This window comes from Calonectris borealis, chromosome 15 (genome assembly GCF_964195595.1).
Source record: "Calonectris borealis chromosome 15, bCalBor7.hap1.2, whole genome shotgun sequence".
Classification (NCBI taxonomy): Eukaryota; Metazoa; Chordata; class Aves; order Procellariiformes; family Procellariidae; genus Calonectris; species Calonectris borealis.
Genome location: NC_134326.1, coordinates 13,510,413 through 13,524,421, shown reverse-complemented (window position 1 = coordinate 13,524,421; position 14,009 = coordinate 13,510,413). Strand labels below are relative to the sequence as shown.

At 41.0% G+C, this 14,009-nt stretch overlaps 1 protein-coding gene and 1 long non-coding RNA gene across 14 annotated transcripts in view; one reads left to right on the top strand and one right to left on the bottom strand.

Annotated features, from left to right (window-relative positions):
• LOC142088699 (uncharacterized) overlaps positions 1 to 5,331 on the bottom strand; it is a 108,831-nt gene extending 103,500 nt beyond the window's left edge. For all 13 annotated transcript variants that reach the window (XR_012675921.1, XR_012675919.1, XR_012675914.1 and 10 more), the window contains exons 1-2: positions 5,032 to 5,331; positions 4,270 to 4,372 (exon numbers count right to left, since the gene is read on the bottom strand). This is a non-coding gene — a long non-coding RNA (uncharacterized LOC142088699). The remainder of the gene's footprint in view (positions 1 to 4,269; positions 4,373 to 5,031) is intronic.
• Positions 5,332 to 5,845: 514 nt separating this feature from the next.
• Positions 5,846 to 14,009, top strand: part of CLINT1 (clathrin interactor 1) — a 54,953-nt gene continuing 46,789 nt past the window's right edge. Inside the window, exon 1 of the mRNA XM_075164294.1 lies at positions 5,846 to 6,017. Coding sequence (XP_075020395.1) covers positions 5,977 to 6,017 — 41 coding nt within the window. The 5' untranslated portion in view covers positions 5,846 to 5,976. The remainder of the gene's footprint in view (positions 6,018 to 14,009) is intronic.

Here is a 14,009-nt window from a genome sequence, read left to right as displayed (position 1 = left end):
TTTCTAACTCTGGCCACTGTCACAGGAATTTTGGAACTTGAAACCCAGACTGCTAACCACGACAAACCTGTCAAGGGCTGACTGTTACAAAAAGCAGACAGTGGCCTGTCCTTTTCTCCTCCTCCTGTATAGTTTAAATGCTAGAGAGAAATGGATTGTTGTCAGTGGACAAAAGAACTTACTGGAACAGCTGCAGAATAGCAAATACCAGCAACAATCCAGGCTCTAGATTCTTAGAATATACTGGAGCGAAAACAAAAGACTGAGGAATCTGGAGATCAGTTTCTGTTAGAAGAATGAAGATCATGCATGATTCATCTGAGAGAAGAGAATTCTACTCTGAGGATCAGTTCTCAAATACAAACTCCTAAATTTCCCTTGGAAAGTACCACAGTCACTTAAAGGAGGTGTCTAAGGGCATGACGGAGATAGCTGTGACATCAGGACATAATTCAGAGGGGTTTTCCCCATATTTTACACTTCTAACAGTGGGAACATTTAAAAAAATACGGCTCCAAAGCCTCCCCAAGAAAAGTGTTGGATAATGCCACATCATCAGTCTGAAGGAAAGCTCAGAACATCTAATATCAGCCATTGGTTGGCAATCCCCAAATCCCACATTTTCATCCTAATTTGGAGCCATGCACACACTGCCAATTGCTAATGTGGGAGAAAATGAGAAACCAAAAAAACCCCAAGTAGCTCTGTAAAAAGTGGAACTAATGAAGACTGCTTCCCTGGGGACATTTGTCTCACAGTTGATTGGTTTGATAATTAAATGGTAATATTTTGGCAGCGGGAATTCACCCCTTTCTAGACATCAGGGAATCCACAACAAAGAGCAACATTGTGAATGCCCTAGGCACAGGAAAAGCCAGAATTTACTGCTTACTGGACAATGGAGAACCCTGAGAAGAGAACCTTGACCTTAAATGCTTTCCATTAAAGGCTAAGCTCAGCTTGCATTTCTTTTTCAGGAGCAGTAACAATAAGGTCTCTCCTATTCTCTCATTTATTTTCAGGAAACCTGTAAGAATTTTGCATAAATTTGTAATTTTCTTTGAGAACTAAGCACCTTTGCCTCATCTAAGTGAAATGGTTCAACTGCTTCAAAAGATTGTGAGCAGACAGACTGAAATCCACAGTATGACCACAGTATGGAATCAACCTTCATTTCTCCAGGCTAGAAAATAACGCAGCACTAGGGCTGAATGCAGACCGATGTTAACATTCAATACAGCCTCCCTGCAGGGACTTCCTGCAAAAAAACTGCTAGTGTTATCTTGGCAGAAGAAGCTGTCTGAGTGGCAGAGTTGTCCTCCCAACTTCTGAGATAAGTCACCACCTCTGCCTGGTACTCCCAGTCTTCCACAAGCATAACATGGGCAGTTGTAGTCTTGGCTCTAAACCTTAAAATAAGATCATTTTCTCTTCTTAGAAAACTTTGAAGAAGTTTGCTACCTACATTCCTTTATAGCGAATCAGACAGGTCCTGGAGATGCAAATGCTGTTAGTAAATGGGTGTGAGACCTCACAGTAGGGGTAAAGAGGGCAGTGTCAGGAGGGATAAAGTTGGAACAGCATACATCACTGCCAGAGTCTCCTTTTCACTCTCCCCACACTTTTCACTGCCAATATTCCCTGCACCCCAAGACTCTCTCCTTCTGATACGAGTATGATATGGGCTCGGGTGCTGAGAGGTGGAAGCTTTACAGGCAGTTTTATGACCATAGAAGTGATTGCAGGATTTTGCCATTTTTACCAGAGGCAGAACCATTCTGTGGCTGAGCAAGAAGACAGTTTCTGAAACAGCCCACCTGGCGACCTCCTGTTTGTAACATGATATGTTTGTGGGTATGGGATGTGTTACAGAAAGACAGATTCGGATTTGGAGAAGCTGCAATTGTTCAGAAAAGCCTGGGACACTAACCAGCCTACAAAAAGAGAACATTATTTCAATGTTACTTCTGCCCTATTGACTAATTCTTAGAACGAACAGACTTTACGAAATTTAGACTTCAGCTGTGTAAGTGGGTAAAAAGTGGAGCCTTATGAAATCAGGAAAACAACTGCTGCTTTAAATGAAAAGTTTGTCTCAGTCTGTGCCACTGCCTCCCTCCCCTGCTGCAATGTGATTTTCCTTGACATTCCTCATTTTTTTCCTACATTTTAATTGTAAATTAATCACTGACTTGGACATCTCTCTACTGTGCATTAATATGGTTGATATTAACAACAATATTGCTCTCCAGGCATTTGGAATGTGCAAGACTTTTTGTGCACCAAATGGCCCATATTAACTTCTGGAATAGCCAGGTGCAAACTCTATTGCAGTGTTCAAATTAGTTCAATTTCTCTAACTGCTTCTCCAGTAATTGATGGCTCAAATTATAATAAAGCACCGTTCCTCTACATGATATATGTTACAACTACTACCTGTTATGCTGAATATTGTATTGCTTTGAAACTGCATTACCCTCTACCTACACCGATCAGATCTTTCTTTTAAAGGAACTACTTATGAACCAGAAAGTGTCTTCACATCATTCAGAAATTATACATATGCTCATGCACTTTATCAGTAGCTGACAGAATGGGGATGGCAAAATTATTGTCAGTCATGTTGCATTCAATCTCACATAAAGACCTGCTTTTACTATACCTTAAAATTGACAATAAATGCCAGTCGTCTCTCCTTGCCCCATTACTGCATCCAGACATAGCTAGTAATGCTTAAAAGATACGCACCTTCATCTTAACTGCTTTTAAATTCCAGCTTCATTCTCTGTTTCTTCTGCATATACTGTTATTCTCCTATGCCTGCATCTAAAATACTCTCTCTTTACTATTCTCTTTTTCTGAAGTGTATGATTACAGTGGGTCGTGATTTTTTTCACATGGAAACAAAGATTTGTAAAAAACAAACAATCAAATCAACTGAATCCTGATGGCTTATTGACCCCTAACTGTTTCAGTCCAAATGTCATCCCTGATGGGAAAATAGGGAGGAATGGGTGGATTTAACTTTGGGGGTATGTGCACCTTCAGGTGTGGCTAGAGTCTGGATCCTGGAAACTGCCCCTTGCAGCCCATCTTGAGCTGACAGGTCCTTTCCAGCACTCAAAACTCTGGGAGCTGCGTGCAGCTGCTCAAGAAAACCAGTACTTACACGAACATCAATTTCATTGCACCACAGCAGAATCTGGGGAACTTGCAGTTCATCAGAAATGTATTTAGAAAATTGATTTTCATCCAATACGGACTGAAGCTAAATTTAAAAATAACATTTCTAGCAAATCAGAAAAGTTGTGTTTCTGCAAGCTCCAATTATAATACTTCATTTCTTCTTTAAACAGAGATTATAAATGTCTTCTCCTACTCCTGAAGACCAATGTCCTCAGTTTACTCACAGAAAAAAACAAAGGGCAGATATCAAAGAGCAAGACTCCTCACCCAGCTTGCTTTGCCAGGTGTTACAATATGAAATTAAGGATCTCCCTCCTCCCAGTCCATGATGGAAAGGCACGTGGCAATCTGCCCCACATTTGTGGGGACAGCAAAACTGGTGTTGAGTTCAGTTAAACACCAACCACAAATAGTCACCATAGATGTTGTGCTGCAGATTAAAATATCATATCCGTGTTCAGTAGCATTCAAAAAGGCAAATTGTGTTAAGAACTCTTATGAAGGGAACAGAGAAAAAAAAAACATAAAACATCACTAGGCTGTTTAGTGTCCTCACTACTGCATGCAGTGCAGGTTCTTCCCCTTCAGTTTCAAAGTGATACAGTAGAATTGAAAAGGTGTGGGACAACTTCTGAACAAGGAGAAACTAAGTATACTGCAAGTCTTAGGCACAGTGAAGAAAATAGTGCAGTAAGAAATCTACAGATTTCTAAATTCACAACTGACAAGGACGGGAGCAATAGGGAATTGTTATATACTAATTCTCATAATACTTGAACTAGTAATACTATTAAGCAGACGATTTAAAACATAAAAAAGGAACAATTTTTTCACACAACAATTATAACACGGAATTCATTGCCACAAGGTGTTGTGTAAGCTAATCTGAAAGGATTCAAAAAGCAATCAGTTAAATTCATAAAACAAAAGGCCCTCCAGTGCTCCTAAACATAAAGCTTTAGCTTTACTCCAGAACCAAGACCCTAAGCCACACAAAACTGAAAATGGGAAAGATGTGCCTGGGGATTGATCCATCCACATTCACCAGTTCTTACATGCTTGACATGAACATCTAATACTTACTATTGTTAGTGAGAGAATGCTGGATTTGATGATCTGTTCAGGATGTTCTTATATTCAAATAGATTTCACTGAGATGTTCAGGAGACAGAAGCCATGAAAGTACCTATGTAAAAAGATATAATGGGATGTCAGAAAATGGGCAGGTGACCAGCTGTTTAGCTTTCCTTAATAGTTCAAAGAACCACCAACTTTTAAAAGAGGTGACTGTTACTTGCTCAGTAAGTGCAGTTGCAACTGGTCTTTCTCATGCCTTTTCTTGCTTGCTCTGACTAAAGAATTAAAAGGCAAAAAGTTTATAGATATGTGTTGCCTTTGGATAAAAGTTTGCAGACGTATACTGTCTTTAGGCAAAATATGTTCATTTATGACACAAGCACACAAACAAGAAATACACATCAAGAATATATTATTGCTAACAATATACCTAGGCACTCTGTTCATGTCCTGTGACTTGCAAAGAAAGAGCCAACAGACTTCCACTTCTCTTGAGAAGAAAATCCCCCCATCATGACTGCTCATTCAAAACTTACATTGAAAACAAGTTGATAGAGAACAAAAGTAAATGTATGTAATGAAACTGTCTGACAATCCTGATCATAACATCACTTCACTGACTTCACTGTTTTCATTATACCAAGGGACTTGTGATTCCTGTTCAATACCCTGTATAGGCAATATTTGAAGATGGTCTTGCAATGCTTGTTGACAAATATGTTAAAACAGTTAATATTCTCCTGAGGCAGCTTTAATATATGATTGTACCTTGGCTTTTTGTCAATTGACTTGGTCTTTCTCAAGAACTGGAGACAAGGTTCCTTCATGTGCTGTGCCCCAATGGACTGTGCTACCTCAGTGCACATGCTGCACCCTTTCATCTGCTTTCCTGTGTCGCATTTCTTGCAGAAATCCCTGCAGGAGGAATCTGGAAAGTCCACCCAAAATTCACTGCAGTCCGTACACCATGATCAGCAGAACAGGTAGTCATAGCCAGAATGCTGCTCTTAAAGGAGTTCCTTGCAATAAAAGTAGGGTATAAAACCATATTCCAGTCAGACATGAGTTTTATACCTGTGTTTTGTGCTTTAACCAGCTATTTCCATAGACCTTTCTCCCTCCTGTGCCTCGCCTGGGCCAAGAAATTCACCACAGGTGATGCTGCAGCGTTGTGAGGGCAGGTCAGGGCCAGGCTGTACCTGTGCCCCAAAGACAAGAAGGGCACAAAGTCTCGGTTCTACCGCTGTGTGACAGTGTCTATGGAGCCCTCACGACGCGGCCAGGCCCGGCCAGGCGAGGCCCGGCCAGGCGAGGCCCGGTCCGCCGGCCGCCCTCCCCCTCAGGGAAAGGCGCAGCACTACAACTCCCAGCAGGCCTTGCGCGCAGAGGCAGCGCTCTTCACCGGAGACTAAAATTCCCAGGAGGCTCCGCGTCCGGCGGGCGCTCGGCTCCCAGCAGGCTTTGCGGCGTGGCCCGGCCTCCCCGTCCCGCCCCGCCAGTGGTAAGACTACATCTCCCAGCAGGCCGCGCGGCTACGAGACCCTCCATTTCCGGGAGCAGCGCCGCGTCCCTCGCTTGGCAGAGGCGGCGGCGAGCCGGAGCGGGCCTGGCTCGGCGGCGCGGCGGCGGCTGCCCGGAGCGCGGCGAGCGGGGCCTCCTGGGGCCGGCGGCGGAGGGCAGCGAGGCCGGGGAGGTCTCCAGGCGATCGACACCATGCTCAATATGTGGAAAGTGCGCGAGCTGGTGGACAAGGCGTGAGTACGGCGGGGCGCGGGCGGGCGGGGCGGGGGGCCGGGGGCGGCTCGGTCGTGGCCCCTCAGCCGGGCCCGTGCTCCCCCCGCCCCCCTCACAACATGGCCGCTGCCCCTCCCCCTGCCGAGGTGGCTGCCTCACACCCACTCCGTGCACAGCTGACCCCCTTCCCCGCTCCCCCTCCCCGCCTCCGTCCCAGCTCCCCGAGTGACTGCCCGGTGTGGCCCCCTGCCCGTCCTCCCGGCGCGGCTTTGGCCCCTCCGACAGGCAGGGGCTGCTTTCCAGGTAGCCTGTGGCCTTTCCATTATGGCTGGCTGCTTTCCCGCCCCTCTTGGGCTCCTCTGGGCCCTGCCAGCTCTTGGCGAGCTGCACTTCTTTGGGTACCCCCTTCTCTGTCGGGGTCCCGCGGGTGTGTGCCCATTTTGGTACATGAGCCCTTAAAATCTCTCTCTGCTGGATTGGCTCCTGCCATGGCCCCTAGGCCCCTTAGGAAGAAACAGGCAAGTCACTCAAAGAAGAAAGGGAGTAAAGAACCACCTGTACAGCAGTAAACGTTCAGAGTGCTTCCAAAGTCACCACATGCTCTCTTAAGTGTTTCCCTTCTCCGTAAGGACAGGTCCCTACTGCGATTGCCACTGACTCGCCACCCTGGGCCTTTCAGAGGTGGAGCGTGGTAGAGGAGTGAAATGCTCTATCCCACCCCGTAGCCATTTAAATGGCTCAGATATCTGCAAGTTTATTTCCTTGATTAGAACCTCCTCCCACCACAAACTTGGCTGCGGTCTTGGTTATCGTGATCACCGTGTTGCAGCTTGATAACGTGACGTTACTGTTACGTTTCTCAGCCACTCCTTTATTTTTGGCATGAGAAAAATTTGATATGGTGGAGAACTTAACAAAGATTATGTTTTGCCTCCATAAATAATAAATCTTTAGGGGCAAACTTGGGAGCACTTTTCCATGAATTGTGGACTACTTAGAGAAATAACTGGCTGAAGGTCTGTAGATTAGTATATACCAAATGAGATTACGTGAACTAATAGTTGTGTCTACCCTTAGAAGTCAAAGGGTGAGTCTCTCAAAATTGAGGTTCCATTTTGAACATTTTTTACTTCTGTTTCTCCAAACAGTTCTTAAACTGGCCTGCTTTATATGTAGGCTTAAAGACAGCAAACTGAAGAGGAATGGCAGCTTATTCATGATAATCAAGTGGTTTGCTTATGGTGCTGTATACCAGACTGAGACTTTTCTAGGCCAAGAAACAGATGACATTTAAAAACCACTGTGAATAAGACTTCTCCTGAGGAGGTTGTTTACAGCTCATTGCATGCAAAGTCAGCCCTTGCTAAAGTAGTTTTAATAATCTGACAAATGAGGTATATAGTGGGACAACCCAAATAGGCCTGCCTTGAGTTCCAGGACTTAAAAGGACACTTTCAGGGAAATCAAGTTTTTCTAAGTTTTCTGTGTGTACTTTTATTTATGTAGGGTTTATGATCACTAGAGCATTATAAGAGTGTCACTGTTTTTAAAATGTTTACTTTTAAGGGTATTTCATAAGTTATTAAGCCAAACAGTACATCAAAATCTGGTTCGGAAAAGACATTTCTTTTTTCCGCAAGAAGCGGACATTTCAAATAATCAAAAATGTGTTTTGAATGAACTTCAATTTCTGGGAATAACATTATCCAAATAAAGTAGATTGTGTATTTAAAAAAAAAAGGGGGGGGGGCAGGCAGGGAAGTGGACCCTACAGAGTAAATAGTATTTAGAGACATCAAAATCGATAGTCCCATTGTGTGTGGTGCAGATTTGTCATAATGTCTTCTGTCTTAATGACATGACTTACAAAATTCTCTGCAGAAGAGGCTAAGCGATATTATCTGCTTCATAAATAACCACTGATGCTGTGGCAGGAACATACTGAACTTTAACAATAAAGTCTCTTTCTTTCCTTAAAAAAGGCATATGATTATATGGGGATTTTGAAAATGTGCAAATAGCTTGAAATTTTGCTGGTTCAAACTTTGATAGCTTTATAGTGGTTGTTAGCTCTACATCTTGCTTCTATATTCAGCTGATACTTATCATCTTAGTATTTCAGCTTACTCATCTGTTTTTTTTATCCTTATTTGGGCTTCAGGTGGCTGAGAGCTTGGTTAGTTCGGAGATATTTCAAGGTGGAGGACTTGTATTAAACAATTCTCAGATTTTTTCAATGTGTGAAAGTTCAGTAAGCGATGATACATAGTTAAGCTAGTATTAATTATTTTTTTCAATGTCTGCAGGTGACTTTAACAAATTAAAACCTAAGTAAAAATGGTAACCTATTAAAATTCTTCAAAGTTTTAGAATGAAAAAATAAGTTAACAACTGCAAAATACACAGTAAAAATTCAAGTTTGTAGTTAGTATTATTGAAGTATTTGGTATTTATGTTTTCTTCAGTGTGATAGAAATTGAGCAATCAAGTTCATTAGGTCAATTTTGCTTTGTAGTCCTCTTCACACTAGAATCACCTCTATTATTTGTATTGTAGCATTTTCTAGAAACTCAAAAGTATGGATCTGCATCCTTTTGTGCATAGACAGTTATTTTTGATACTGAGTGATGGTCCTATTATATATGAAATTTAGAAAGACTGTGATAGAGTATTAGGTTTAGACTATTCTAAGATGTGACAAGATCTTGTGTCTTGTTCTGCCTTTTGTTAACCTCATTGTTCTTAGTTGCTAATATAACTCCTCCCCCTGCCCTTAAATTTTAAGTGCCTTGATTAGTTATGATTGAACAGTAATATCTTGTTTCTAACTGGGCATTGTGAATAAGTTTGGGGCTTAAACCAAATAACTAATGAAGCGTGTCTGTGCCTAGTAAAATTTGCTTGTCTTAAGCTTTATTCTTGCAGTTTCTAAATAAATATCAAACTTCTTTCACCCTCCAGTTTCTTCCCAGTACTGCAATGTGTGTGAGAGTTCTTCAAATGTGTGGAATTATATTGAGTTTCTGCTGAGTTTCTGATTAGCTTGTAGTTTAGAAGGTGTAGGTCTAAATTTTCCTATTTCTTCTGGAATAAATTTCGGAATAAATTTCACATTATTTTATTGTGTGAATAAATTAACTTCAGAAAACAGTTTTTCACTTTTTTTAGATGTTTACTTGTATGGGTTCTTTTTCCCCAGTACGTCAAAACTGAATTGGAAAGTAAACTGTATAAATGCAGCCCTCTGTGCTCAACTTGTTTGCTCTCTTAACAGTAAACTCAGTTTAAATGGCAGAAGTTTCTGGTGGCTCAAGTCCAGGGTGGTGCTTGATGTAAAGTTAGTGAGTCAAGTGGCAGTTCTGAGTCACTCCTGAAGTAATGTAGTAGACTGGATTCTGTTTTGTCATAGACTTAGGTTAGGTCTGCGGTAGAAATATGTAGCCTAAGAATTATATGCAGGAGGTGGCCAATTTTTCTGACCTAACGAACTGCATACCAACATCTTAACATGACAGAGTGCGGAGGCACACATCACGTACTTTAGATAGCTGGTGGGAGTGTGAGCTCTAACAACATTTGGCAGGTGGGAAGTGTGCGGGTCACCAGCTATCCCACTGCTCTGCTATACAATGGGTTTCGCAGCCTTGTCTCTGAATGACCTGGTGACAGTAGTCCCAGATGTTCTGCGGCTCCCATAGCAGGGGGTTCAGGTTACCCTGTGCCTGCTCCAAAACAGTCCTGTAGTTGTGATGAAATTTGAGGGTAACAGTTGCATTTGAACTGCTTGTGAGCTGCGTGAGACTAAGGATCTGCAGGCTGGCCAGTACTGTGTAGAAGCAGCTTATACGAGAAATGTCGTATTTTTATTGGTATAGGTGCATCTGTACTTGGATAATTAAACCATCAAAGGCCCCAACCCAGTATCTCCCTACTGTATGATAACAGAACTGGCAAAAGGGATTGTTGTCCCTGAGATATAGTTCTGGAGTCCTGGCTATGGAAATTTAGAGTATTATACAACTTGGTAACTTCCTTTTTTAATCTTATTAAACAAGTATATGTTGTGCTTTGTGTTCCCTGTGAAAATTCTAGGGGAGTTCTACAAAGAAAACCCCATGGCTTTTTCTAAAGAAAACAAGAAATATTAAGAAACCCCATTAAAACAATTTTAGCTTGGCAGAAGTAGAAGGGTATTAGCTTGGCCTTGTGGCCAAGTTCAAAAGCCAGGCCATCACATCTCTCTCTAGTTTTGTTGAATTCTCTTGAAGCAGAATCTGCTGATTCTTATTTTCCTGAAATGTTACTGTATGTTGTTAACCTAGCACAACGTTCCTCTGCTTAAAGCAGAAGACAGCATTTGTGCATATATACTTAGCAAGGCTAGTTAGACTCCTCATGGCAGTAATTCCTCTCTTAATATAAGATGTCATTGTAACTTAACATTCTTGCTAACTAGTTTCTGTCACAGACATGTAGGACATGCCGTAAGCAGGATGGAAGACCTTTGGACCTATTGAGATTAGATTGCTGCCTGTGTCACAATGTAGATGAGACTTTACAGCCACTTTCTTTAAAATTTCGTTACCATTCTTAGCTTTTGTGATCTTCTACATGCATGACCAGAATGTGAGAGAGCTCATTTTAAGCACCTTCCATACATCAAAGGGTAAGAACAGTCTAATTAAAAATTTGGTGAAGGTGACAGATCTGTATGTAGTAAGGATGGTATAATCCAGATGTTAATTTGGATTAGTTAAGGTGGGCGAGATAGTTGTCACTGAGTCTTTGAGCTTCTTGGTTGTATACTTAAAAAGAAAAGGAGACAGCCTGTGAATTTCTTGCCAGTATTAGGAATATGACAGCTGCCATCCTCCTTTCCAGTTCAGTTGGTTGTCCACCAAGCTGTGTCCTAACTGCTTTGCTAGTACTGCTCTTAGCCACACCTTTCTAGTGACCCAGCAGGAACGTATTTGTACTCCTTCATGTTGTAGAGTGGGAGTTGAAGCGTTACAGAGCTATGTTTTCATACGTTTTGCAAGCTTGAGGAATTGCCCAAGTATGTAATATTTTAAGTTGTTTTTAAATGGAGAGCAAGTTGTCTTGGTTAGTACTGATTGTAATGCTTGTACGGAAACTAAATGCTGGAAGCATTTATAACACTTGAGAATTTATTTGTAGGGTTAGGCACTAGGGTCCTCTGTTATTTGTTCTGATGTTACATCTGTGCAAGGAGGAAGGATTTTTAGTGTTAGTGGAAAAGGAAGGATTAAAGGAGTTGCTGTCATCAGCTCCAATACAACTAGGTAGGGGAGAAGTTCTTTTAGTTAATAAACAGCATTTTCTTTAGTACTTCTAATTATACAAGCTGTAAAGAGAAGGATAAATTATTGGTAGAGTGAATTACTGCTTCGATTGTCATTGCAATTCCTAGCTGTTGTAGCCTAAAGCATGGCATGTAAATTAGACCTTGTATTTCAGCTGAGGAGTAGAGGTTTCAGGATTACCCCCGCTTCACAGATGAGGAAAACTAAAAAGATACTTGGTGTCAAGTAAACCAAGTCACAGTGAGTTGTAACAGTTAAAACTCTGGATTTGCGGACTTCCAGTCTCATGTTGTTGTCTGCTAGTACATGCTATGTCTGCGTTATACTTATTAATATGGTAAATGCATACCAGTAATTTACTGTACAAGTACATGGCTTACAATTAACTTTCATTTGCTTATTGCCTGTAGTATGCTCACGCTTGACCAACATAGAAGCAGGATCCTACGTAGACTCAGCGGGGGGTTTAAAATCCTCTTGCCTAACTACTTTCTTTTTTTAATGTGCCTGTAATTGTTCTTGTGTACAGGCAATTTTCTTATGGTTTATGGATTTGTCCACCCAGACTATTGAGCTCTTCTGTAATGAAGTGCTGTTTGCTGGTTTAGTAATAGCAGGTATTGTGGTGAATGATCCATCATATGATACATCCAGCAAAAGGGTAAGTAGCTGTCTAACACTAGTCCATTGCTATCTGACCTTCCCGTAATCTCCCTTGCTCCAGTTCCAGGATCATTTAGTTTTCTTTATATTTAAGATTTATTTTGGTTTTGCATAAGCAAGATCTTCAGAGCAGTGAACACTTCCATCGTTTTATATAAGGGACAGTTAACTCTCACTGCATGAGTTATTCTCCTATTGCTGCTTAAGAGATGTCCTGCTGATAACTGCTTTAAGAACAGCATTTTGTATCATTATTACAAGCAAGGTGATGATTATTATCTCCAGCCCTATAAGGACTTGTCCTCTGCCTGGTTACTGGAGAGCGAGAGAGTAGAAATACTCTTAGGAATGCAAAGGCAGACGGTATTTGAACATACCACTTGGTTCTGCAGCAGTGTGAGGCTGTGTCTGCCAAGCACTTGTCATAGCACTTATTTCATAGGGCTTTCCTCCTTCCTTTAAAAACTTCCAAAAAGTTGCTGTTTTTAATAAGGAATAAAAATGGTTATAGTCTTTGGGCCATGTAATTTAGTATTGGTGATAAGCATATTTGAAAGTATTATGCTCTGTTATCTCATGTACGTAGATGTGTCATTCTCCTGTTTGAATATTCAACTAGTGGAGTAATCAAAAGTAGGCAAATACCACGAGCTGAAGCATATATTAAGAGTTAGCATAAGGTAGTTGTGACCAAATGTACAAGTTTCATCAGCATATGCCTTCAAGTGGTGCTTTTATTAGTGCTCTTTCAAATGTATTAATGCCATTTTACACCCTATGGAAGCTAACAAGAGTTTGTATTACATTGCATAAGGCTAGCTAAGGTGTTGCCCTTATGTATTTTTAGGGAATCCAAATGATGTGTGTATGTGTGACAACTCTACATCCCTGAAGTATTTTTAAAACATAGCTTTGCATCGCCTTGCCAGAAATAAGACTAGGCTTCTGCTTGGGAAGTAAATGAAGCTGGTCAAAGATAAGAGCCTTACCTACATCACTGTGTGCGACTGTGGTCAAACGGGTCAAGGTGCTTAACTCAGTTCTGTGCTAATTCTTCTTGGTTGTGTTGCCAGCTAGTGTATTATAAAATATTTGCTGATTTGCATAATTATTTCATATACAAGGTATAATTACTTCCAAAGCATTGTGCAAATGTGGAACACTCTACTGCTTTCTCTCATCAGGCTTGCCTATTTCAAGGTGCAACTCTAAACATTGCAGTGGTCTTAATGCTATTTTGAAATTCTAATCCGATTCTTGTATCTCATATCTGCCTCCATTCATTTCAAGTTTTAAATGAATTTCTGTATTTATGTGAAAATTATAAACTTTTGTAAAAACAGAAATACAAGATGTTGGAGAATGAGCTATGCATTGTCTCGTGGGATGATAGAACACAAAAATGTGTTGATCTTAAGAGTTGTATACTTAATTTTGGAACTTTTGGAATTTCTCTCATTGGTTTACTCTGACGTTTGGGATACAGCTTGTCCACAAGTCATAATATAAGAAGTCCCATTTGAAGCAGGGAAACTCATCTCCAGCATGCAGAATATGACCTGTTGCTTCAAGTATGTTTCAAATACTTTGCTTGCGTGTGCTTGATGTGAAACTTCAATTTACAAATTACCACTGTGTGTTTCAAACTAAGATAGTATTTTAAAAAGGGGGGGGAAATTGAGACTCCTTGGTTTTGGAAAAAGTAGGACAGCTTCTCCCTTTAATTGCTTTTTTTTACTAAAACAAAGATGTACAATAGCATAAATTTCTGTTTAAAGTTGACTGTTTTACAGACTTTGTTTAAATGCTTATCTCAAATTTTTTTTATTCATAAGACAAAACTAATATATGGCAAGAAAATGAAAAACTAAATTAGTAGCAAATGTACCAAGTGAATAAAGTATTCAAAGTTTTGCCATTGGTCTTTTTCCAGCTCCTTATAGTGTACTGGATCTTATTGGCATAGGTCAAATACGGGCCCAGTTATAGACAAAGACTGACAGCTGCTGTTGTGTTTCAGTTTGG